This window comes from Macaca nemestrina, chromosome 19 (assembly GCF_043159975.1).
Source record: "Macaca nemestrina isolate mMacNem1 chromosome 19, mMacNem.hap1, whole genome shotgun sequence".
NCBI classification, from domain to species: Eukaryota; Metazoa; Chordata; class Mammalia; order Primates; family Cercopithecidae; genus Macaca; species Macaca nemestrina.
Genome location: NC_092143.1, coordinates 77,655,909 through 77,681,241, shown reverse-complemented (window position 1 = coordinate 77,681,241; position 25,333 = coordinate 77,655,909). Strand labels below are relative to the sequence as shown.

At 45.3% G+C, this 25,333-nt stretch overlaps 1 protein-coding gene across 2 annotated transcripts in view; it reads left to right on the top strand.

The window, feature by feature from the left end:
* The window catches only part of LOC105478856 (laminin subunit alpha 1), a 164,823-nt gene that overhangs the window by 81,188 nt on the left and 58,302 nt on the right, over positions 1–25,333 (top strand). For both annotated transcript variants that reach the window (XM_011736557.3, XM_024791959.2), the window contains exons 17-30: positions 555–682; positions 2,210–2,296; positions 3,319–3,530; positions 9,491–9,597; positions 10,216–10,396; positions 11,019–11,155; positions 12,283–12,519; positions 14,178–14,321; positions 14,837–15,016; positions 15,969–16,154; positions 17,018–17,145; positions 17,792–17,912; positions 19,099–19,236; positions 23,969–24,090. In XM_011736557.3, the coding sequence (XP_011734859.2) occupies positions 555–682; positions 2,210–2,296; positions 3,319–3,530; positions 9,491–9,597; positions 10,216–10,396; positions 11,019–11,155; positions 12,283–12,519; positions 14,178–14,321; positions 14,837–15,016; positions 15,969–16,154; positions 17,018–17,145; positions 17,792–17,912; positions 19,099–19,236; positions 23,969–24,090 (2,108 nt within the window). The remainder of the gene's footprint in view (positions 1–554; positions 683–2,209; positions 2,297–3,318; positions 3,531–9,490; positions 9,598–10,215; positions 10,397–11,018; positions 11,156–12,282; positions 12,520–14,177; positions 14,322–14,836; positions 15,017–15,968; positions 16,155–17,017; positions 17,146–17,791; positions 17,913–19,098; positions 19,237–23,968; positions 24,091–25,333) is intronic.

Here is a 25,333-nt window from a genome sequence, read left to right as displayed (position 1 = left end):
TCTGGGCCCTTCTTTTGTTTCTCATGGATTATTCAGGCCAGAATACTTTGTCAAGGATGAGTCTCTCAAAACACTGCCAATGGGAGGCCCAGTGTCTCTCTGGCCCTCACTGGTGATGTTAATTCTGATTACACAGGCAAGGTGTCAGTCAGTTTTTCCACTATATATGAACGATTCTTTCCTTTTGCAACTGAAAAACAGTTGGAGGAGGACACTGTGAGACCATGTGCATATCCCACTCTTCATCAGAATTCCCCGTAGAGGTAGGAGTCGGAAGGTTCTGGCCAAAGCAGCACTTGCTGTCATGTTTGCAAAAGCTTCTGCCCTTGTCCATGCTCATCAGTCAGAGAGAAAGCTCTCAGGTTTCTCATTTATACAAACTACACTTGCTGATACTAATCTGAAAACAGGAGGCCTTCCTCATATAGCTGAGTTTTGTGACTGGTTTTAGCATTTTGTCTTTTTTTTTTCCACTTGGACTTCAAGTTACTTATAGATAAATCTGAAAATCCTTTAAGACAACCTGAGCCGATTCTTCTGGTGCATGTTCCTAGGCATGTGCGCACAACACCACCGGCGACCACTGCGAGCGGTGCTTGCCCGGCTTCTACGGGGAGCCTTCCCGAGGGACTCCTGGGGACTGCCAGCCCTGCGCCTGCCCTCTCACCATAGCCTCCAACAAGTAAGCCTCGGACCTCATCCGCATTTCCTGCCGGCATGGCCAGCATTCCCACCCAGATGTGTACTAATGTCTTCGGAGCAAGACTTTGTGTGTAATAAGTGTGTGAATTTTGCCAGTAACAATTGATTTGGATTAAAGACAGAGGGGTGGGTTATTTTCTTCTAAACCAAAGTTTGGCGTATTAAAGCAAGCAAGAAAAGGTGTGTGCCAGCAAGGACCTATGCACGCCGTTTTCCCTCTTGGTTCCTCTTGGTCATCAGTTGTTTCACAAGTATATATTGTCTACTCACCAGTGGGCTAGGAGGTAGAGGGATACAGAGAGGAATAAAACATTGTCCCTCGACTTAGGGAGTTTTTGATCTAATGACCAAAATACGTACGTATGAGCCTAAACAAGAATAGTCTAAATCCATTCATTGATTCAACAGATGTTTATGGAGTGCCTGCTGTGGCCTGGGTTTTACAGCAGGTGTTCTGAGTAGCAAACTGTTCTGACCTGGCCGTGGGCCCCAGGGGACGCAGTGTGGTCGTGAGTGTAGTGAGACCTGTCCACCAGATGGTGGGATGGAGGGAGAGCAGTGTTCAGCCTACCTAGGTGGGTGCAGGAAGCTCTTAGACCTGCAGGAGAAGGAATTCCACAGGCAGCACAGACAGGCGTTCTAGGCGGATGGAGCTGGGCGTGCCGTGGCGTGGCAGCAGGAACAGGCATCGCCCATTTGAGGAATTGCAGCAGGCCATGGAACAGAAGGCATGGAGGGAGGTGGAAGGAGATGTACCAGGCAAGGCCTTGTAGTCACTCTGGGGCAAGTGCATCCCACAGGCCAGCAGCTTAAAAGCCTCTCTCTCTCGCTGGTTTAACCTTTAGAACTCTTCCTCCACCCACTCTCAAAGAATTCCCCCAGGGATTTTTATTTGAAATTCCAGTATATAAAAAGGATGCAGTCAGGGTTACTCGCGATGAAATTGGGGGTGTTTACCGTCATCCACCCTTTGCAGGCTCCTCAAGGTTTAGGAATAGGGTTGGAAGGGGCATCAGTTAGCAGGGGGTCCCTGGAGAGGTGCGAGAGACTCCTGACCACTTTGTGTTTGAGCGAGCTCACTTTTGCCCTGGTATGGGCAGGGCTCTGACGTGGGAAGTCAGTGCCAGGGAACCCGAGGTGGGGAACCCAGCATCCTAGGAGTACCCGAGTAGGCCTCCTGGAGGAAGCGTCACCTCAGGTGGGCGCTGGGGCTGAGCTGGGTTAACCCAGGCAGACAGCGGGAGAAGTTGACGCACTGTGGGCTGAGAACAAGAGGAGTAGGGAGCAGGGAGCGAGGCGCGAGTGTCCGTGCCTGGATCATGGGACCAAGAGTCGATGAGGGGTGGAGGCTCACAGGGTGGGCTGGGTGACCAGAGGCCCCGGGTTCTGAGCTAAGGAGATCTCACTGACAGTCTGTAAGCACAGGAGTGGTAGAAATTAAGCATTTTAAATATTTAGAAATTCGACTTCATTCATTGGAAAATTTTGTTCATTTCTGTTCTGACAGTTTCAGCCCCACCTGCCACCTCAATGATGGGGATGAGGTGGTCTGCGACCAGTGTGCCCCGGAATACTCAGGAGCTTGGTGTGAGAGGTACTCTGCATCCACTGGTTTCAAAACGCTGTGTTCACATTTTCAAAATTGAATATAAATTCTGTGTGTTTGTTTTTAAATGCATAGTTAAGTGTGGTTTTGGAGTTTTGATGCATAATTGTTATTTCATAGAATCACTGAGAAAAATCAATATTTCATGTTTTAAAATTAATGTTAAACCTTGCTGGGAATTTTTAAAGAACGGTACTCTTTTCCTGGCTAATGTGAGTTCTCATCAAGAACAATAGGCCGGGCGTGGTGGCCCACACATGTAATGCCAGCATTTTGGGAGGCCGAGGCAGGCAGATCACCTGAGGTTAGAAGTTCGAGACCAGCCTGACCAACATGGTAAAACCCTGTCTCTACAAAAATACAAAAAAAAAAAAAAAAAAGGCTGGGCATGATGGCGGGTGCCTGTAATCCTAGCTACTTTGGAGGCTGAGGCGGGAGAATCAGTTGAACCTGGGAGTTGGAGGTTGCAGTGAGTGGAGATTGCACCAGTGCACTCCAGCCTGGGAGACAGAGTGAGACTCCGTCTCAAAACAACAACAACAACAACAAAAACAACAGGAAGCAGCAAGGAGTCGTATCTGTGGTTCACACATTTGAATATTCCATTGCTCCCAGCTATTCTGGAGATGACAGGTGGTTTGGTTTAGTAGCTGTCTCCTGGCTTCTGAAAGCCAGTGCTGTTTTACCCACGTGTGCGCCTCAGTGCCCAGCTCTGGCCGAGCCTGTAAGAGGCTGTGTGGCATCTGGAGTGGTCAGCGGTGGGTCAGAGTTGGCGCTGGACACAGTTGCACGTCCACTGGATTTATGCCTCATTTTGGACACTCTCCCCCTTCATCACGACAGGTGAAGGAGATCTGGGAATGCCCGAGTGTGGAGTCGTATCCCTTTCACAGTAAATCTCAGGAAACAGAGTCAGTCTGATTTATTGGCCTTTCAGGGAGCCCCTGGATAGTGCGGTAAGGCCTTAAGTAATTGCATTTGTCTGATCCCACTTTCAATCTTTGATACAGATGTGCAGATGGTTACTATGGAAACCCAACAGTGCCTGGCGAATCTTGTGTTCCCTGTGACTGCAGCGGCAACGTGGACCCCTCGGAGGCTGGTCACTGTGACTCGGTCACCGGGGAGTGCCTGAAGTGCCTGGGGAACACAGACGGCGCCCACTGTGAAAGGTGTGCTGACGGCTTCTACGGGGACGCTGTGACAGCCAAGAACTGCCGCGGTGAGTGCGCGAGCGTGAAGTCAGGTCGGCTGTTTATCGCCGTAGGAAGTCACATGGGTCACACAGGGCCCAGCCTAGGAGGTCACGCTCTCTTGAGGGGTTACTTGCATTAATGCTGGGTCTCCGATCAAACACAGACCCACGACCCGGTTCTTCCCTGGCTACCCTATCTGAGCTTGGTTAGTCACAACCCACAGGGGCCAGTGGCCTGGAAAGATACAGCCTGCCACTCGAGCGGCCAGTGTGACTTGAGAGAGTTCTGGCTCTGCTCCCAGTGACTGAAATGAAAGTGGGGAAGCTCAGAGCCTGTCACATTCATAAGGGAGATGCTTCGGGGGCTGCATGAGGCAGATGAGATTCCAAGATGAAGGGTGGGAAATGGTAAGACTGTAACTCCAGAAACTGCGTAAAGCACCGTGTGGTGCATCTTAGTCCTCTGTGCCGAAACTACCCGGTCCCTGTGTCCCTCTGCTGAATTTGAGTCTTGAAATTACGGATCATGGAGAAAACTAGATTCTCCTGTACAGCAGATGACCTGGCCAGAGGGATGATTCAGCCCTCAGATTTTGAAGGAGTGAAAGAACAAAAGTGGCAATTACAAATTATTTTGAGTATTTCATATAAATGCCAAAGTCATACTATGGTATTACAATGTGGGGACACAAGAGGGCGCCAGCTATACAGAAAACGTACTTTCCCAGCCACACATGGAGAGATTGGAAATGTTTTTGCGCCTCCGGCAGGTGGCCACCTTGACTGGCTATCATACCAGAATAATTATGATAACAGGATTTCTACAGTGCTTCACAGTTTACAGAATGTTTTTATAGTTTTCATGTCATTTCTTTTCATCATTACTGCAAGCCTTGGTGATTCGTTCCTCCACTCGTTAATTGTTTATTAAGTGTCTGGTATTTCCCAGACACTATCCTAAGAACTGTGACAGGTAGTTGGGAAATTGTGGTTCAAATCTACTGGGAAGCTACACATGATGATGGTATGGGGAAAAAACATACCTGCGGATCCAGCCGTTGGAGTCTGACTAATGTGACTTTGATTCCAGGACCAACTGTGTGACATTGGGCTAATTTATTAGCCTCTCTGAGCCACTATTTTGCTATTCATAAAATGGACATAATTATATGTGTATATTAAAGCCTTTCTGAGAAGTCAGTGCAAAAACATTTACAGTTCTAGACATGAAATAAATGGTAGCTATTATAATTACTAGTAATAAAGCAATCATTTTTATTATATTTTCACACCACTACTGTCCAATAGAAATATAATGTAAACACACATGTAATTTAAAATTTTTTAGTGGCCACATTTTTCAATAGTAAAAAGAAGTAGGTGAAATGTATTTTAATAATATATTTTACCTGAGCTGATATATTAAAAATTAGCATTTTGTCATGTGATCAGGTTTTAAAAGTATTAAAGCAATATTTACTTTCTTTTTTAGTACTGAGTCATCAAAATTGAGTGTATATTTTATAGCCCAGCTCAGTTTGCTAAATTTTCATCAGAAATACTTGATCTACATGCAGATTACAGAAAATTTACAGTTGAAAAGGTAGTTCAAACGTATTTAAAATTTTTCCATCCTGTACCAAAAATTATTTTCTTTAATATTGGCATCCACGTTGACAAAACCACTTCAGTATTTAAATTTAAACTCAGAGATTTGGTTCTTCGGTTGCATCAGCCACATCTCCAGCGTTTGGTAGACATGTGTGGTTGGCGGCCACAGGACAGGACTGTGAAGGTGAAGGCGATGAATGACTGTCTGGGGGTGCACTTGAAGGCACAGAGGACGGGCAGGCCCATCAGCCTAGGGTGGCCAGTGCTGCCTTCTGAAGGGAGTGCTGTTCATCTGAGACTTGAAGGATGGAAAGAGGAACCCCAAGAAGAGTGACCAGCGTGGGAAGACGGGCCCAGGCAAGCGGGCAGGCCCTGCCCGAGGTAGAGGCTGGAGAGAGAGTGAGCAGAATGGAAAAGACAGAGGCAGGGAGGGGAGGTCTCGGGCTGACAGGTGGGAAGCAGCCACATCGGCGGGGTCTCGTGTGCAGTGTTGAGGTGCCGAGGTCACTTCATCCTCACTGTCCTAGGACTCACCAGGGTGTGATTGGAGCTGTGTGTTTGAATAGTGCCCTGCGGCCAGCGTTGAGGAGAGACTGGCTGCCGGGGTGTTGGGTTAGGAGACAAGACCGGAAATGAATCTTGCTGATGAGGGCTTCAGATAGGGCCTTTGCCATGGAGATAAAAGAGAAGACATAAAATAGGTGTTGGTGACAGATTGGAAGGTGGAGGAAGGCCGGTTAGAGCAGCTGGGGTTTGGGTCTGGGCCTGGGCTGGTGGGGCTGATGCTGTCCAGGCGCTCTCTGGTTTCTCAGCACTTCACAGCTTTTGTTCCTCTCTCGCTTTCTCATCTCCTCCTCGCATCCCCTGGTTTCGATGAGACAAAGTCCTGTGAACGGTTTCTGCGTATCTCACGAGCAATCCTTCCGTTTCAGTAACAGGCTTGCCTCTATGGACCTCCCATAGGGCCCCCCCATTCTTGTATAATACTATAGTCTGTTAGGTTAAACCAGGTGAAAGTGCCGGTGTTGTATGTGATTGACCTTCTCTAAAGCAAGTGCTTATAGTTCAACCCGGTATTTATCTGTTTACTCGCCCGTAACTCTGACTCACTTGAAGCTTGGTAGGAGGAGAAACTGATCATCAGGTTCACCTTCAGTGGCTGCAGCCGGAGGTGTAGACAGGCCGTCCAGGTAGAGTAGGCGCTTGGGGAGATGAGGATGGTGAGAAACCTCACAGAACTCTAATATTAAAGAAATCTTATATTAAATAAGTTAAATGAGTATAATTTTTATATTGTGAGCTACTCCTGAGAATTAAAATATATATAAAGTACCTGGCTATTCAGTAATTGGCCTAAAATAATACTATTTTAAATTAGTACTATCTATAACATAAATACTATTTTAATTAAGAATTACTATAATAGGCCGGGTATGGTGGTTCACACCTGTAATCTCAGCACTTTGGGAGGCCGAGGCCAGTGGATCACCTGAGGTCAGGAGTTCGAGACCAGCCTGGCCAACATGGCAAAACCCCGTTTCTAATAAAAATGCAAAAATTAGCTGGGTGTGGTGGTGAGTGCCTGTAATCCCAGCTACTCGGGAGGCTAAGGTGGGAGAATCACTTAAGCCTGGTAGGCAGAGGTGGCAGTGAACCGAGATTGTGCCACTGCACTCCAGCCTGGGTGATGGAGTGAGGCCCCGTCTAAAAAAAAAAAAAAAAAAAAAAAAGAATCACCATAATAATTATTACTGCAGAGAGAGAACTAGTAATAGCTGTGTGACCTATGGAAAGGTATCTAGTCTTTCCAGGTTGTAGATTTTGTAGATTTCACACCAAAAATAGAGAACATTATTTTTATTTCACCTCTCTCCTTGGTTTGTGATGAAAGTACAAAGAAATACTGAATGTGACAGGCACAGACTGACAGACACATCATACAGTGAATATGATTTTTTAAATTATCATCAATAGTTTGTATTGATCATACTTGCATTGAACTTTAAATATTCCCCAGAGAAAGAGGCAGCTTTAAATGAAACACGGAGGGGAGACACACAAGGAACAAGGGGGGCTGAAAAGTGGGTGTCCCAAATACCTCAGTAGGAGGGCGATGCAAAAGGGAGAGGGAGGTCACGGGGTCCCTTCTACAGAGCCATGGGGTCAGAGGGGGACCGAAGTCTACTCCCTGAATTTGGTGCCTGGGAAATCCCTGGAGACTTCTGGGAGAACAGTTGTAGCAGACAAGGGGCCAGGAAGACACTATGCAAAAGCTGGATTGAATGGACGTGCCAGGGAGGTGGATGTTCCGATGGAGGGTCAAGGGGAGGGGTGTCTTGTGTTTGATGGGGTCAGTAGAGAAGGATGTGCTGGGGAATTAGCAGTAGAGTCTGCACAGTCCAGCTATGGGCTGACAGAGTAAGTCCCTGAAGGGCGCCAGTGAATGGGGCCTCCTGTGGGACTTCAGCGTTAAGGCCCCCACCCCGGGAAAACAGATGGCCAGCCTGGCCTAGATCATGAAGGAGGCGGATCCCAGCACGTTTCCTCTGCCCTCGACCTTCCCGTGTCCCGTGTCCGGCACTCTTGCTGCAGCCTCTGGGTTGTGTTTGGGCCTTCCATTATTTGTGAAGTTTTTCTCTCTTTTTTGTTATATCGTTATATCATGACACACACTGGACATGTTCTGAGTCCACGCATTCATAAAGAGTGCCTGGGGGCCGGGCGCGGTGGCTCACGCCTGTAATCCCAGCACTTTGGGAGGCTGAGGCGGGCAGATCACGAGGTCAGGAGATCAAGACCATCCTAACTAACACGGTGAAACCCCGCCTCTACTAAAAATACAAAAAATAAGCTGGGCATAGTGGCCGGTATCTGTAGTCCCAGCTACCTGAGAGGCTGAGGCAGGAGAATGGCATGAACCTGGGAGGCGGAGCTTGCAGTGAGCCGAGATGGCACCACTGTACGCCAACCTGGGCGACAGAGTGAGACTCTGTCTCAAAACAAAAATAAAACAAAAAAAAGGAGTGTCGGGCAACATATTAAATGTTCTTTTTTTTTTTTTTTTTGAGTTGGAGTTTCACTTGTCACTCAGGCTGGAGTGCAGTGGCGTGATCTTGGCTCACTGCAACTTCCACCTCCCGGGTTCAAGAGATTCTGCTGCCTCAGCCTCCCGAGTAGCTGGGATTACAGGCATGTGCCACCATGCCTGGCTAATTTTTGTATTTTTGGTAGAGACGGGGTTTCACCATGTTGGCCAGGCTGGTCTTGAATGCCTGACCTCAGGTGATCCGCCCTCCTTGTCCTCCCAAAGTGCTGGGATTACAGGCATGAGCCACTGTACCCAGTCAACATATAAATATTCTAACTGAAGTGCTTATTGAGGGTTCCCCTGTGAATATTGATTAAATGTATTTTGAACCCGTAAGATTATATCACTTTGCAAAGGTAGGGGCCTTTGTAGCTTTGTTAGTGTTGCAACTGTAGATAAAATGGAACCATCTGGCCTGAAACTACAATTGACTCATGACTTAGAACTGGGATGTATCATATTTAATGAAAAGATGTTTTTCATTAAATTATGAAATGTAATATTAATATGTACTTATTTAGATTACGTTTTAACTGAGCTTTAAAATATTAAATATGTAGCCTGGCACGGTGGCTCACGCTTGTGATCCCAGCACTTTGGGAGGCCAAGGTGGGCAGATCACGAGGTCGGGAGATCAAGACCATCCTGGCTAACACGGTGAAACCCCATCTCTACTAAAAATACAAAAAATTAGCCAGGCGTGGTGGCGGGTACCTGTAGTCCCAGCTACTTGGGAGGCTGAGGCAGGAGGATGGCGTGAACCCGGGAGGTGGAACTTGCAGTGAGCTGAGATCGCACCACTGCACTCTAGCCTGGGCGACAGAGCGAGACTCAGTCTCAAAAAAAAAATAAAAAATATATATACACGTGTGTGTGTGTGTGTATATATATGTGTGTATATATATGTGTATATATATAAAAAATATGTACCTGATTGAAATCAGAGCAAATGGCTAAGTTGGTTTTGAAAATCTCCATTGCATGTTTTTCACGGGAATTTGTAGCTTATTTTTAAAATGTCACGGAATTCATGAAATTGGTTAAGCGAATTTGTAATTATCTTAATAGCTTCAATATGTTTTTCCTGTGATGGATCCTTCCACTAACCCCGTTTTAGTTTACTCTTCAGAAGAATGCTAAACTTCTAAAGTTATTGCCAATAATATCATTTTTAGTTTTGTGATTTGAAACGCTGAAGGTTTACATTTTTTTTCCTTTGGGGATGAAGGATCTTATAACCATCCTCAGAAATGAGGGTTAAAATATGTCTCTGTGTGCATGTGTTTAGCCTGCAGATGCCATGCGAAAGGCTCCCATTCTGCCGTGTGCCATCTTGAGACCGGACTCTGCGACTGCAAACCAAACGTGACTGGACAGCAGTGTGACCAGTGTTCGGTAAGATGCGTGTGACTGACACCTTAGCGTTGGCACAGAGGCGATTGAATCCATGACTCAGAAGGAGCTAAGTCCCCAAGTGTAGTAGTCTGTTCTCACACTGCTATGGAGATACTACCCAGGACTGGGGAATTATCAACAAAGGAGGTTTAATTGACTCACAGTTTCGCGTGGTTGGGGAGGACTCAGGAAACTTCTAATCATGGTGGAAGGGGAAGCAGGCACCTTCTTTACAAGGCAGCAGGAGAGAGTGTGAGCATGTGAAGGAGGAACTGTCAGCACTTACAAAACCATCAGATCTCATGAGCATTCACTATCATGAGAACAGCATGGGGAGCTGCCCCTAGGATCAAATCACCTCTCTCCTTTGACACATGGGGATTACAATTGGATTTGAGATTTGGGTGGGGACCCAGAGTCAAACCATGTCACAAAGTGTGGCTGACAAGTGCCGTGCCTGTCTAGAGAGTGACGTTCACTATAAAGGGATGGGGATGGTGTCATGAATACTTTATGATTCTATGAAATACCCTGTGTGTGTTCTGGAACATACTAATATGAGGAGTCATTGATTAAAACATATGTTGGTTTGCACTGTCTCCCCCTCTGGTGAAACAGCATGGCTATTATGGGCTGGACTCAGGCCATGGCTGCCGGCCCTGCAACTGCAGCGTGGCAGGCTCCGTGTCAGATGACTGCACGGATGAAGGCCAGTGTCACTGCGTCCCAGGTGTGGCAGGGAAAAGGTGTGACAGGTGTGCCCGTGGCTTCTACGCCTACCAGGATGGCAGCTGTACACGTAAGCCTTGATTTCCTTGTTTGAGACTTTGTAGTCATTCTTGGACCTTTCCTTCGGCCCTCCCTCTACTTCCAACTAATTTCGGTTAAGTGCATTTACTTTTTCTCTTCTTTCCCTGGAGGATTTCATACTTTTTTTCTGGTTTCTGATCCCTCTCAGGGTACAAGCCTAAGTTTTGGTCATGGCTCTGCCGCCTACTAATTGTGGGAGCTTAGATTCATTACTTAACTTCGCTTGGCCTCAGTTTCCTCATCTGTAAAATGGGGATGCTAATGCGAGTCTGCATTGAGAAGTTAGTGTAAGTGTTCTATATAAAGTCTTCAGCGTGGCGTTGGGCCTGCAGTAAGTAAATATTGGCTCCCTCTGTGATCAGCTAGTGAGGGCCTTTTCACTCTTCTATTTCCCCTGTCCTGTCCCCATTTTCCCTCTTCCCCCAGCATCTCCTGAGACCGAGGGCTGGCCACCTCCATGAGGACATGGAGCAATCTTCAGAATTGTGAGGCATCTTTTAGGAGGGAGAAGAATGGCTTGGACTCTTCATAAAAGGGAAAGAACAGCGTCAGCTCTTAGCCCTTTACTGACGTCACCCAGATCTGTAACACAGCCTTCATCTTTATTTCAGCCTGTGACTGCCCACACACTCGGAATACCTGCGACCCAGAAACTGGAGAGTGTGTCTGCCCCCCTCACACACAGGGTGCGAGGTGTGAAGAATGTGAGGATGGGCACTGGGGCTATGATGTGGAGGCGGGGTGCCAGGTGAGCGCTGTCATCCACGCTTTTGCGTAACTGAGAGTTGCTTTGCTCTAGCAAGTTGCAGGCCTTTTTTTCTATATGTTTTCTGGACTTTAATCTGTTGAATAGCTTTGTGGGTTTAAAAAAAGAAAAGACTCAATGTGGGCGAGGCGCAGTGGCTCGCACCTGTAATCACTGCACTTTGGGAGGCTGAGGCAAGAGGATCTTTTGAAGCCAGGAATTCACAACCAGCCTGGGCAACAAAGCAAAACCCTGTCTTTGCAAAAAATAGCAGTTAAAAAAAAAAAAAACGTAGCCTGGTGTGGTGGCACATGCCTGTGGTCCCAGCTACTTGGGAGATTGAGGCAGGAGGATCATTTGAACCTAGGGATCCAAGGCTGTAGTGAGCTGTGATCGCACCACTGCACTTCAGCCTGAACGACAGAGAAAGACTCTATCTTAAAAATCAAAACCAAAAACAATACACCTCAGTGCAGATGAGAGGGGTCAAAGTGGAAGACACCACACCCTGAAGACACCTTATTCTAGGTTTTCTTCTAGAACCTAGTTGTTACACTGATGGTTAGAAAATCCAAAAACTGGCCGGGCACAGTGGTTCACGCCTGCAATCCCAGCGCTTTGGGAGGCTGAGGTGGGCAGATCATAAGGTCAGGAGATCGAGACCATCCTGGCTAACATGGTGAAACCCTGTATCTACTAAAAATACAAAAATAATTGGCTGGGCATGGTGGCAGGCACCTCACTGTGTTGCCCAGGCTAGTCTCAAACTCCTGGGCTCAAGTGATCTTCCCACCTCTGCATCCCAGAGTGCTGTAATTACAGGCATGAACCACTGTGCCTGGCCTGATTTCTACAGTAATTTTGTGAGACTTGTTTTGATCTAGTAGATTTCATTTCACTTCACAATTTTGGCCCCATGCGCATGTGCCACTAAGATGCACAAATGTCCAGCAACACAATGCTTATCTCCTCTTGGCACATGGCAAAGTGAATCCATGGAGCAATAGCAAGAGGGAGATGGTTCATTTGTAGATCTTCCCCACGTGTAGTGTTTTCCTGTCATTCAAATATGCGCATACTTGGAAGCATCAAATCTGTCTTTTTATTGAGATGATTTTCCTGTCTCTCAGGCCTGCAACTGCAGTCTCGTGGGGTCGTCTCATCATCAGTGTGACGTGGTCACCGGCCGTTGCCAGTGCAACTGGAAATTTGGTGGCCGGGCCTGTGATCAGTGCTCCTTGGGTTACAGAGACTTTCCCGACTGTGTTCCCTGTGACTGTGACCTGAGGGGGACGTCGGGGGATGCCTGCAACCTGGAGCAGGGTCTCTGCGGCTGTGCAGAGGAAACCGGGGCCTGCCCTTGCAAGGTATTTACCATCCATCCTCCTCCTTCTTCCTCTCTCTGGCTCCTCATCATGACTCTTGGGCTTTGACTACTTACCTCAGCAACCAGTATTTAGATGCTTTTGCTAGTGACTTCACACTGCCTTCCGCATCTGAGTTCAAAGTCTCTTGTGCTCCTCTAGAGTGATGGATGATTTCTGAAATTGAATTTTTACTGTTACAAGTGTCAGATGATGGAACCGATTTGAAAACTGCCCTGAGTTTTTGATCATATATCCCAGAGGCTGAGTGGCTGTGTATTTTGAGTATGCAGGTGAAGTAGGTATCTCAGGGCTTTGGGATTTGTGATGGGATCCCTGTGAGGTTATTGGGCTCCCGCAGGTGCTGGCCACACTGAAGGAAATCAGGGTTTATTATTTTCCCAAGAGGTAAGATTTCAATGTCATTATAAGTTTTGTGTATTTCCGTTAGTTTTCCCAATGTGCTTTGCTATTAGGAGGTCAGAGCCACCTCCTCTGGTCCTTTTCCCATGGGTGGTGAGATGGGAGCCCTCTGGCTTGATGATGGTAATGGGCTGATGGGTGACTGGAGATAAGAAGGAAAACTCATGTAGATATCATGGGCTGGGAGTAATAGAAGCATTAGTCTCCCTGTTTTCGGCCTTATTTATTTATTTATTTATTTATTTATTTAGAGACGGAGTCTCGCTCTGTTACCCAGGCTGGAGTGCAGTGGCACAATATCGGCTCACTGCAACCTCTGCCTCCTGAGTTCAAGCAATTCTCCTGCCTCAGCCTCCCAAGTATTTGGGACTACAGGTGCCCACCACCATGCCTGGCTAAACTTTTGTATTTTTAGTAGAGACAGGGTTTCACCATGTTGGCCAGGCTGGTCTCAAACTCCTGACCTCAGGTGATCTGCCCGCCTCAGCCTCCCAAAGTGCTGGGATTACAGGTGTGAGCCACCACACCTGGACTCTGCCACATCTTATGATAACAGCTGTGATGACAGACGAGTAGAGCAGCAGGCCCTGTCTTAATAATCACCTGGGCCAGGCGCGGTGGCTGATGCCTGTAATCCCAACACTTTGGAAGGCCAAGGCGGGTGAATCACCTGAGGTCAGGAGTTCGAGACCAGCCTAGCTAACGTGGCAAAACCCCATCTCTACTAAAAATACAAAATTAGCCGGGCATGGTGGCAGGCACCTGTAGTCCCAGCTACTCGGGAGGCTGAGGCGGGAGAATCACTTGAACCTGGGAGCTGGAGGTTGCAGTGAGCTGAGATTGCACCAACCACTGCACTCCAGCCTGGGTGACAGAGCGAGACTCCGTCTTAAATAATAATAATAATAATACCTGCCGGTGGCTCTCACGCCCAGGGATCATCAGAATCACCTGGGGACTCGAGGCAGCTTCCAGAATTGCCATGGAATGTTCACATCAGGGAATCTGTATTTTCCAAAAGCTTCCAAGATGACTCTGATAATCATCTGTGTTTGAGAATCACTGATTGGATCTTTGAGAAAACTGACATGCAGAGAGCTCAGGGCCCGGCTAACGGAAACTGATGTTTGTGCATCTATAATTACTTTTAAAATTATGTTTGTGTTTTATTTTGTTTCTGTTCAGAAATCACATCTCGTTTTTAGGCAAACGCGAGTCCTGTATTTGTTTCCTTTTAGGAGAATGTGTCTGGCCCTCAGTGCAATGAGTGTCGAGAGGGCAGCTTTGCTCTCCGCGCAGACAACGCCGTGGGCTGCAGCCCCTGCTTCTGCTCCGGGCTGTCCCACCTCTGCTCAGAGCTGGAGGGCTACGTGAGGACCCCAGTAAGTCACGCACGGCAAAGACGTTCTGCTTCTAACCCCACTCCCCTTGGGAGGAGGGTGGGGGTGGGAGACACAGCCAAGTGTTCACATTAAATTTTGCTTTTATGGCATCAGAAATTCTAGGAAGCTAATTTGGGTTAGAGCATGGATCAGAGCTCGGCTTCTGCTGGCCGAGGAAGTAAATGGAGCTTGAACTAAAGGCTGTCCGTGTTGTTCCTTAGCTAATCTATGAAAAGCTTTCACTGGAGAGAAGATAGAACTGCAAAATCTTAACCGTCTTCTGCATATCATCGAACATTTCCCCAGTGCAGCAACAGTTTGGCCTTAAATGCAGTCGTTTAAAGCGCTTTCAGTTCATTTTCATCCGGATGTTTAGTTTAAAGGAAAAGTCTTTACTGTTTCTGTTTTAATAATGAAGCTGTTTCATCTGTGAAACAATGATGGAATCTAAAGGATGAAACTGGAGTGGAAAGTTCGTATTTTGAAGTGCACTTTCCCTCCCTTTCGTGGTTTAGGTAACGCTGGGCTCCGATCAGCCTCTTCTGCGTGTGGTTTCTCAGAGTAACCTGAGGGGCACGACCGAGGGGGTTTACTACCAGGCCCCCGACTTCCTGCTGGATGCCGCCACCGTCCGGCAGCACGTCCATGCAGAGCCGTTTTACTGGCGGCTGCCGCGGCAGTTCCAGGGAGCCCAGGTGAGGGGCACGCCCAGGTGAGGGGCACGCCCAGCCGAGAGCCAGTCCCGGTCCCCGCTTCCTGGCAGATATGGAAATCGTTTAAAATCACCACAGTCTGGCCCAGCCTGTCATTTAAAGAAGTGGTTATTAATTTCCTCTTTTAAGTGAGGTCAGAGAAGTTTAATACTTATAAAAATCTCGTCAAGTATATGGTTCCTTAAAATTTTTCATTAATTTTAAAAGTTTTTTAAGTTCACATTATATTAATTTGGTTCTTCCTAAAGCAGTCATTCAACAAACATATACAGTTATTTGTCACTTAACGATGGAGAGACATTCTAGGGGAATGTGTCATTAGGTGGGAATGTGTCATTAGGTGCGAATGTTAATATCATCATCTCATGAGACCATGGTCGTATATGTGGTTTGTCATTGACTGAAATGTCATTACGTGGTGTGGGACTGGACTGTGTTTATTAATATGCCCGTCGAACAAACCTAGGTGCTATGGCCTGGGAGTCCCTTTTCAAGAAATTATCACTCATATGGGGCGGGGCGCGGAACTACTATAAAAGATCATGAAGGGCATCACTTGGATTTTTGTTTATATAAACATTGGAGTCTGTGTATGAATTCACCCTGATCTTTACAATTTGCAAATATGCATCCAGTGCTCCTGGAGACAGAGAAATTTTTAATTTAAAGGAGCTTGAAAATAATTTGCATCATTACCACCTTGATTTGTTATTTTGGAGCTCACTTTTGTTTGTATTCTTAAAAGGAACTGTGTAACTTAGGTCAACTTAACAGTCCATAATTAAATGGAATTAGAAGGAAACAAATTCCAGACAACATATTTCACGCATGTATTTTGAAGATACAAGATTTCTCTCATATGGTGGTAGGCTTGCAATAAAATGTTTTTAAGCGAAAGCTTTGTCAGAGAAGTAAACACTGTGTTATTTGATAGCTCATGGCCTATGGTGGCAAACTGAAGTACAGCGTGGCCTTCTATTCTTTGGACGGCGTCGGCACCTCCAATTTTGAGCCTCAAGTTCTCATCAAAGGTGGTCGGACCAGAAAGCAAGTCATTTACATGGATGCACCAGCGCCAGAGAATGGAGTGAGGCAGGAACAAGAAGTAGCAATGAGAGAGGTGAAAATGGGATCTTTTCATATAAGTTCCTTAAAGACATTGACTTTGCTATGGATGTAGTGAAAGATGAAAGCCATTAATAAGAGAATGAGCAGCCAGGTGCGGTGGCTCACACCTGTAATCCCACCACTTTGGGAGGCCGAGGTGGGTGGATCACCTGAGGTCAGGAGTTTGAGACCAGCCTGTCCAACATGGTGAAACCCCGTCTCTACTAAAAATACAAAAATTAGCAAGGCATGGTGGTGCACGCCTGTAGGCCCAGCTCCTTGGGAGGCTGAGATGGGAGAATCGCTTGAACCCAAGAGGCAGAGGTTGCAGTGAGCCGAGATTGCGTCACTGTACTCCAGCTTGTGCAACAGCGAAACTGTCTCAAAAAAAAAAGAGAGAGAGAGACTGAGCAAGAAGACCCTGGGATCAAATTTCCAGTGGGATTAGCAGGATTTCCAAAAACAATTTGAATTTCAAATTCTCAAGAAATGTGTATTAGGCATATGTCAGTTTAGTGGGCACTGCATCTTAAATTCTTTATCTTGGCGTACTATTTTCAACCTGCATGGACATAGTGGTACAGGAGACTTTGGACTTGCTCAGATTTGGGAAGTGTCCATTCTCCCAGCAGATGTTTACTGGATGTTCGCTGTGTGGCTGGCACTGCCTTAGGTAATGCGTATCTATTGATAAATGGGACTGACGCTGCACCTGCCTGTGGAGGTTTCAGGAGGTCTTTGTCAGTTACACTCAGTGGCGTGCACAGAACATGGCTCATTTCTGGAGAAATTTATAAAAGAATTTATTCTTTATAAGTTTTATGCCTGTCAGAATTTGGCCTCTGAGCTTAAATGAATGTGTTTCTCATTCTACAGCATTTTTGGAAATATTTTAACTCCGTCTCGGAAAAACCTGTCACGCGAGAGGATTTTATGTCTGTCCTTAGCAACATTGAGTACATCCTCATCAAGGCATCATATGGTCAAGGATTACAGCAGAGCAGGTACTTGGAGCTTCTAGAATTTTGACCGTTATTTTCATATTTGAAAGCAAACTGAAAGAATTTGACTCATTCCGCTTCCATTACCTACTATTTTTATTAATACATGTAGTTCAGTTCCTTACCAAAACATTGTTAAACATTAATATCATTATGGAATGTGTGAGTTATAACTTAAAGTATCCACCTAGCATGCTAATGTCGATATAAAATATAAGGACGTAATGGTGGAATCTTGGCTGAAGATAAAATGCAAAAAAAAAAAAAAGAAAAGAAACAGTTGCCATTTCTGCCGTGAAAACTGAAATGCCCACGTCTTTGTAATGATGTATAAAGAATGCGGTCACCAACTCATCTAATACTTTAGCCCATAAAGAAAGCCATTAAGTCTTGGCCAAATCAGCACTTCAAGAGGTCTTTTAGGTGTACTTCTGTCACATTATTTTTAAATTCTTAAATGTCTAAAATGTGTCATGACAGTACTAATGTGCTTTAAGACATTTCACTTATAATCACAAGTGGGAACTACTCCAAACAGGGAAGGAAGCTCTGGTTTCATATATATGTAAATATTAGGTCATGTGCTGTGTTTCTAGAAAGTTTTTCAAATGTTAGCATTTCCTCTCTTCTTAACATGATGGCTGCACAGAATCTCAGACATTTCAATGGAGGTTGGCAGAAAGGCTGAAAAGCCGCACCCAGAAGAAGAGGTTGCATCTCTTTTAGAGAATTGTGTCTGTCCTCCTGGCACTGTGGGATTCTCGTGTCAGGTAGGGAGACTCTAGTCAAAATCTATTTCCTTGTTATAGCAACTCCAAGAGACGAACAGAACTTATGTGTATATACTATGTCATTTTTTTCTCTTTTTGAATTAAAAAGAAATTAATTTTGGTAAAATGTACGTAACAAAATCTGCCATCTTCGCCATTCTTTGATGTACCATTTAGTCGTGTTAAGTACAGTTACGTCATTGTACAACTGTCACTACTGTCATTCTCCAAACTTTTTATCATCCCAAATGCAAACTCTGCACTCATTAAACACTGGCTCCCCATTTCCTCTCTCTGCAGTCCCCCACAACCACCACTCTTCTTTTGGTCTCTATGTATTTGACCACTGTAGGGCCTGCTTCTATATATATGTAATACATGGCGCCTGCCTGTAATCCCAGCTACTCAGGAGGGTGAGACAGGAGAATCACTTGAACCCGGGAGGCAGAGGCTGCAGTGAGCCGAGATCGAGCCATTGCACTCCAGCCTCAGTGACAGAGAGAGACTCCGTCTCGAAAATAAATAAACAAAATAAGTGGAGTAATACAGAATCTGTCTTTTTGTGAATGGCTTGTTTCACTTAGCATGATGTCCTCAAGACTCATTCATGTTGTAGCCTGTGTCAGAATTTCCCTCCTTTTTAAGGCTGAATAGTATTCCATTGTATATACATGCCACATTTTGCTTATTCGTTAATCTGTCAATGAATAAACTTGGGTGGCTTCCCAGTCTTGGCTATTGTGAATAATGCTACTGTGAACATAGGGGTTCAGCTATCTCTTTGAGATTCTGCTTTCGGTTCTTTTGGATGTGTACCCAAAAGTCGACTTGCAGAATCACATGGTACTTCAATTTTCCATCTTTGGAGAGATGGAAATGGTATAGCTGCTGGTTTTTACTGTACCATTTTACATTCTCACCAGCAGTATACGGGGTTCCAATTTCTCACCAACACTTGTTAGTTTCTGTTTTGTTTTGTTTTTTTTTTTGATAGTTGATACCCTGACAGGTGTGAGGTGGTATCACCTTGTGTTTTTTCATTTGCATTTCTCTGATGATAGAGATGTTGAACTTCTTTTCATATACCTGTTGGCCATTTGTATGTCTCCTTTGGAGAAATGTCTATTCAAGTCCCTCACTCACTATTTAATCAGACTTTTTTGTCCTCCCTTTTGCATCCCCTCAGGACTGTGCCCCTGGGTACCACAGAGGGAAGCTCCCAGCAGGGAGTGGCAGGGGACCGCGCCCTCTGGTTGCTCCTTGTGTGCCCTGCAGTTGCAACAACCATAGTGACACCTGTGACCCCGACACCGGGAAGTGTCTGGTATGCTGGTTTGTGGGGGTGCTTGCCTGAGTTTAGAAGTAAAGTGGATGCTGAGTGTCAGATTTCTGGTCAAAGTCATAGCTGTGCCTTGGTTTAGTGAGAGGTTAGCTCAATGTAAAATATAAACGTATTTCTTTAAGGAAGGAATAGCTTAGTGGTTCTGACCTTATCAGTGGAAATTCTTTTATAAATTTTACTTTCTTGATGAATTTATCTGTGGGCATCAATTTGGGAATTACAGTCATGCACCAAATAATGACATTTCCATCAACAATAGATCACGTATAGGACAGTGGTCTGATAAGACTATAACACTGTATTTTTACTGTACCTTTTCTATGTTAGATATAGTTAGATGCACAAATATTTACTGTTGTGTTGCAATTGCCTACCATATGGTGTAGGCGTGTAGTAGGCTGTGCCATCTAGGTTTGTGTAAGTGCACTCTATGATGTTCACACAATGACAGAATCAGCTAGGATGCATTTCTCAGGAAGTATCCCCATCTTTAAGTGACGCATGACTGTAGTTGCATGCCTTGTTTTTAATTGCAGTACTGGTTGCCGTAGTCAAAATAGATGAGAACTATATATGATAAAGTCTGGGGGCTCACGTGGGAATTTTAAAATAAATTAATGCCAGTGTTGCAAATGTATTTCTCTATGTAAAATATTGCCCTCTCCTTGCATTTTTTAAAAAATGCATATTCTCTAGGGGATGATAACAGCACATTATTCACATGTTAGTGCGTATTTGCTTCTCAGCCACCTTCTCCTAGGCCAAGACTGGTCTCGGGGGCCGGGCGTGATGGCTCACACCTGTAATCCCAGCACTTTGGAACGCCGAGGCAGGCAGATCACGAGGTCAGGAGGTCGAGACCATGCTGGCTAACATGGTGAAACCCCATCTCTACTAAAAATACAAAAAATTAGCCGGGCGTGGTGGCGGCGCCTGTAATCCCAGCTGTTCAGGAGGCTGAGGCAGGAGAATGGCGTGAACCCGGGAGGCGGAGCTTGCAGTGAGCTGAGATCCGGCCACTGCACTCCAGCCCGGGCGACAGAGCGAGACTCCGTCTCAAAACAGACAGACAAACAAACAAACAAACAAAAAGATTGGTCTCAGGGACACATGGAGAACTCTGACCACTGTAAATGACTAAGCGACCCAGACAGAAGGCTCGCAGCCCTGACTGAGGACAAACTCCCGTGCCCATGATTTAGCTTGAGCCAGTGAGGCAGATAACAAAATGATCTGATACTTGTTTCCTGCTCCTGAAGGCTCATGCTTTACAATCACTCAGGTGGAAACATTGATTACTGGTAGAAATTGTTCCCAGATTAACTTGCCTTGGGTAAAATAATGCATTGAAGGGAAATGCGCTGCCCACCAAGGACACACCCGAAGCCTTGGAGATCCTGGGTGTGGCCCAATCACAAGGAAACACTGGAGACAAAACAGAGGAGTTAGGACTGCGGGCTCCCAACCTGCCTCCCACCACATTTTGATTCTGGTTTTCCCTCTTTTTACAGATCTGTATTCTGTGTTTGTCCCTAGGGACTTCATTCATGGTCACCACTTACTGACAGTTCTTGTCACTGAAACCCACTATAAACAAAAAATGGTGTCTGGGCTTAGAGGATGGGATTTCAGGGTTGCAGTGGTCCTTCTATTCTTGTCAGAGTCCCTTCAGATCTTTTTTTTTTTTTTTTTTTTTTTTTTTTTGAGATGGAGGCTTGCTCTGTCACCCAGGCTGGAAAGCAATGGTGTAATCTGCTCATTGCATCTGCCTCCTGGCTTTAAGCGATTCTCCTGCCTCAGCCTCCTAAGTAGCTGGGATTACAGGCGCCTGCCACCATGCCTGGCTAATTTTTGTATTTGTAGTACAGACAGGGTTTCACCATGTTGGCCAGGCTGGTTTCAAAATCCTGACCTCAAATGATCCGCCTGCCTTGGCCTCCCAAAGTGCTGGGATTACAGGCATGAGCCACCACGCCCGGCTATCCCTTCAGATATGAAGTCTGAACTGTAACAGCTATGCCAGGCAGTAATTTAGTGTACGTTTTACACACCTGCAACAATGGGGAGCTCACTCCAGAACAGCTCAGCTCATCTTTGGGAGCCCTGATTCTTCCTGAAGCCGGTGCCCCTGGACCATGCATCTGTTGGTACATCTGTTGGTGGTAGGACCTTAACAAATACCTTGCGAAACTACTTGATCAAATCCCTCTTTCCCATGTCCAAAGGCCCTGAATCTTCAACCTTCCAAGTCACACACCCTCACATGGCTGGAGGCCGGATGGAGTGGTCATGGGTCCATTCACCAGTCTGGGGTGTGCATGTCACTGTGTGTCTTTGGTATCCTGCCCTGAGCCTAATGCCTTTGCTCCCGGAGTCGATGGGAGCATCTCTCCTTAACTCGAGGTGCTGTGTCTCCACGGCACAGCCTGGACAGGGTAGTCATGTCCGCCCTGTCACTGCTGCCTCACAGAGTTGACTAGACATAAGACCCTTGCACTATTCTCACCAATATAGCGCCTCCGTCCCTTCTTCCTTGCTCTTTAAGCCCAGGACCTTCCCTTCCGTCCTCAGTGTTTCAGATCCTTTTGTGGTTTAGTGCAGTTCATTTCCCTTCAACATAATCTCCTAAGCACTCCCTCTGTATTTATTGTACAGGTAGATATGAAGACCGTTTTGGATCTGATTTTGTCATTAGTATACAGGATGTTCAGGTCACTGGGCGTTTGGTGTTACCATAAAAATGATTGATTGGGGCCGGGCATGGTGGCTCACACCTATAATCCCAGCACTTTGGGAGGCCGAGGGAGGCGGATCACCTGAGGCTGGGAGTTTGAGACCAGCCTGACCAACATGGAGAAACCCCGTCTCTACTGCAAATACAAAATTAGCTGGGCGTGGTGGCGTGTACCTCTTAATCCCAGCTACTGGGGAGGCTGAGGCAAAAAAATCGCTTGATCCCAGCTATTTGGGAGGCAGAGGCTGTGGTGAGCTGATATCATACCATTGCACTTCAGCCTGGGCAACAAGAGTGAAACTCTTATCTCAAAAAAAAAAAAAAGCGATTGATTTTTGGAAGTATGACTTGGAAGGGGCTGGGGAGACAGAGGACAAGGGCGGTTGGTAGCTTGGGAGCTTCTCTTCCTGGTTACCCACCCCCTACCACTGCCTTCTGGGAGATACGACGGAACCTTTTTACATCAGTAAAAAATTGGCAGGCATTCTCTGTGCATTTCCCATAGCAACGAGTTCAGCCCACACTTTAGTTCTCATCAGGAGGTCCTTATTTCCTGGCCACTCTTGGGGCAGCTTGTCTTGCTTCTCTAGGGAGCCCAGAGTCCGTCGTGTGTCAGGGGGAGCTGGTGTTAGCCGTGGAAAACCTGAAAATCTTCAATTCTCCCTTATCGTCTAATATTTATTCCTTGTCAAGTTTAGGCCATGCCATTAACACATGTCTTTAACACATTTACTTTTCCAGAGAGAGATTACAAATTTTACTTCTAAAGAGAGATCAGTTTGAGAGGTCAGGTAGATCCCAGTAAAATTTGTCCCCATCAGGGAAAAACATAGGAATAGAACTTTAAAATGAAAAATACTAGAATTTTTAAAACATTTAAATGAACTTAAAATAGTCTTTTTTTTAACATGTAAATTATGTCTTTCTGTATCACCTCTCATTGCCTAGGAGAAAAGTGTGAGTCAGCCTGGGAGTTTGCTCAGGGGTTCCTCAGCCATCCTGGTTTTTCGACTCAGCTGCATCAGACATGGAATCTTGTGGCCAGGGACTGAGTAAATAGAGATGAATTGAGCAAATGCCAATTTCAAATTGGAGTCAAATGGCAAGAACTGCTTGTTCTTTTAGCTTTAAAAATGTGTACCCTTTTTAATAGAAAGACTATAGGTCCAAAGGATGATGTAAAGGTTAACTGGAAATGCCACATGGGGTGGCCTGTGTCTGTCGTCCCAGCTACTTAGGAGGCTGAGGCAGGATGATCACCTGAGGCCAGGAGTTTGTGACCAGCCTGGGCAACATAGCAACCCCCTATCTGTACAAAAAAGTGAAAAATTAAACAAACGTGGTGGCGTGTGCCTGTTGTCCCAGCTACTCGAGAGGCTGAGGCAGGAGGATCACTTGAACTTGAGCCCTGGAGGTCAAAGGTGCAGTGAGCTATGATTGCACCACGCACTCCAGCCTGGGCAACACAGGGAGACCTCGTCTCTAAAAAAAAAAAAAAAATGAACTGAAAGTTAGTTGGTGATTGCAGTAATCTATCAGTGGTGCTCTAAAACCATGAGTTTTCTTCCCTCATTCTCTATTTCCTAAATCATCTATCCATTCTTCACTTCATTGCATGTGGTTGTTGAACCCTGACTATGTGCAAAACTGGTGCTTCAGATTGTTTTTTGGGCCACTAAATATTTTAAATCTGTGTTTTAAGGTTCTGCAAACTGCTTTTAGGGCTCCTATGGCTATTTTCCTTAAGAAGAATATACTAGTAATTTCTTGGCTTTATTGGATGAATGCAGCCTTATGATGAATGAAAGCCCCAGAGCTGGAAATGTTTTCAGGATTTTTAAGAATATGGAGGAAAATGCTCCCCTTATGTTTTTAAAAGCTCGCTGATATAAAACGTGGCAGTGCTTAGCTATTACCAGATAAGAATGATTTCTAACAATCTCCCATTTTTTCCCTCTTCCTTTAAATGTGGGCTCCCAGAACTGCGGCGATAACACAGCAGGTGACCATTGCGATGTGTGTGCTTTTGGCTACTATGGGAAGGTGACTGGCTCAGCAAGTGACTGTGCTCTGTGTGTCTGTCCTCACAGCCCCCCCGCCAGGTGAGCCCCCACAGGTGCAGCTGGCATGCTGGGCTGCCCAGGGCTGCTTCCAGTTCACCCTCAGTGGTCTGTGTTAATGAATATTCTCCTTTGGTTGCAAAAGGTTAATTTTAAGAAAAAGTGTTCATTCTCAAAAGCATTGGAAGAGAATCTTTCCAAAAGCAAAGCATCTGTGTTGGTACTGGATGTTTGGATGCAACCAGTTAAAGGAAGGACTTTTACGTTTTGTTTTTTAAGACTCATTTTAGCCCACAGCATATGTATCCAATCTGCATGGAGATGAATTGTTATTAATTTTATTGATAATGATACAAAAGAACCCAATTACCATTTAAGAGAATAGGATTAGAATTTATATAAGCTGGTGCCTAAGTGCTGAAATGCACATGGTGATAAAATTGGGACTAGTTTCTATCTTGTACTCATGATGTTTGTACAGAATTATCTGAATGCAAAAGGGAACCAGAAATTTTAAGTGGGAATTAGAATATCAAAGAATCCTCTTTGGTTCAAATGAAAATTATAATTCGTCAACAATATTTTATTATCACTTAGAATATTTGGCAAGGTATTGAACATGTAAAGATCAAATGTTAACTTTTGGTTTACTGCAGCAAAGTATTCCTTTTAATATTTGTCTGAATCTTCTGTTTTTTATTGCCTCCAAGTAAATCATGCCTGATGGTGAGTACTGAATGAGAGGCACTATGTTCACTTCCCTGGCAAGCTATGAAGCATCCTAAAATGTGTTGTTACTAGTGCCTATTTTTTATATTAAATCTATATATGTGAATTTTGACTTGTCAATTCCATTTCTGTAGTCTATGCTATAGAAATACTTTCGTGTGTGTAACGTTGGATGTGTTTTAGCATTGCTTGTACTCATGAGGAATAGGGGAAACAAATATCTACTTACAGGGAATTGATTATATACATTGTGTTGCATTCCTAGAGTGAAATATTTTACAAACATGGAGAAAAGAATAAGGTATATCTGTAGGCACAGAATTAGAGAAATGGCCAGTTGAAGTATGTAATGGAATATGTAGTGTGATGCCATTTTGGAAAAAATTCATATCCACATGTCTATTCATACCCATGTTATAGGTGGCTATATGTGCCCAGAGAAGTATTGGGAAGGACATTCTACCCTACTACTCTGCACATTTCCGTACTGTTTGAATAGTTTACTTCTTCAATAATAAAAAGGTTATAAACGTCCCCAAAGTCCACATTAATAAAT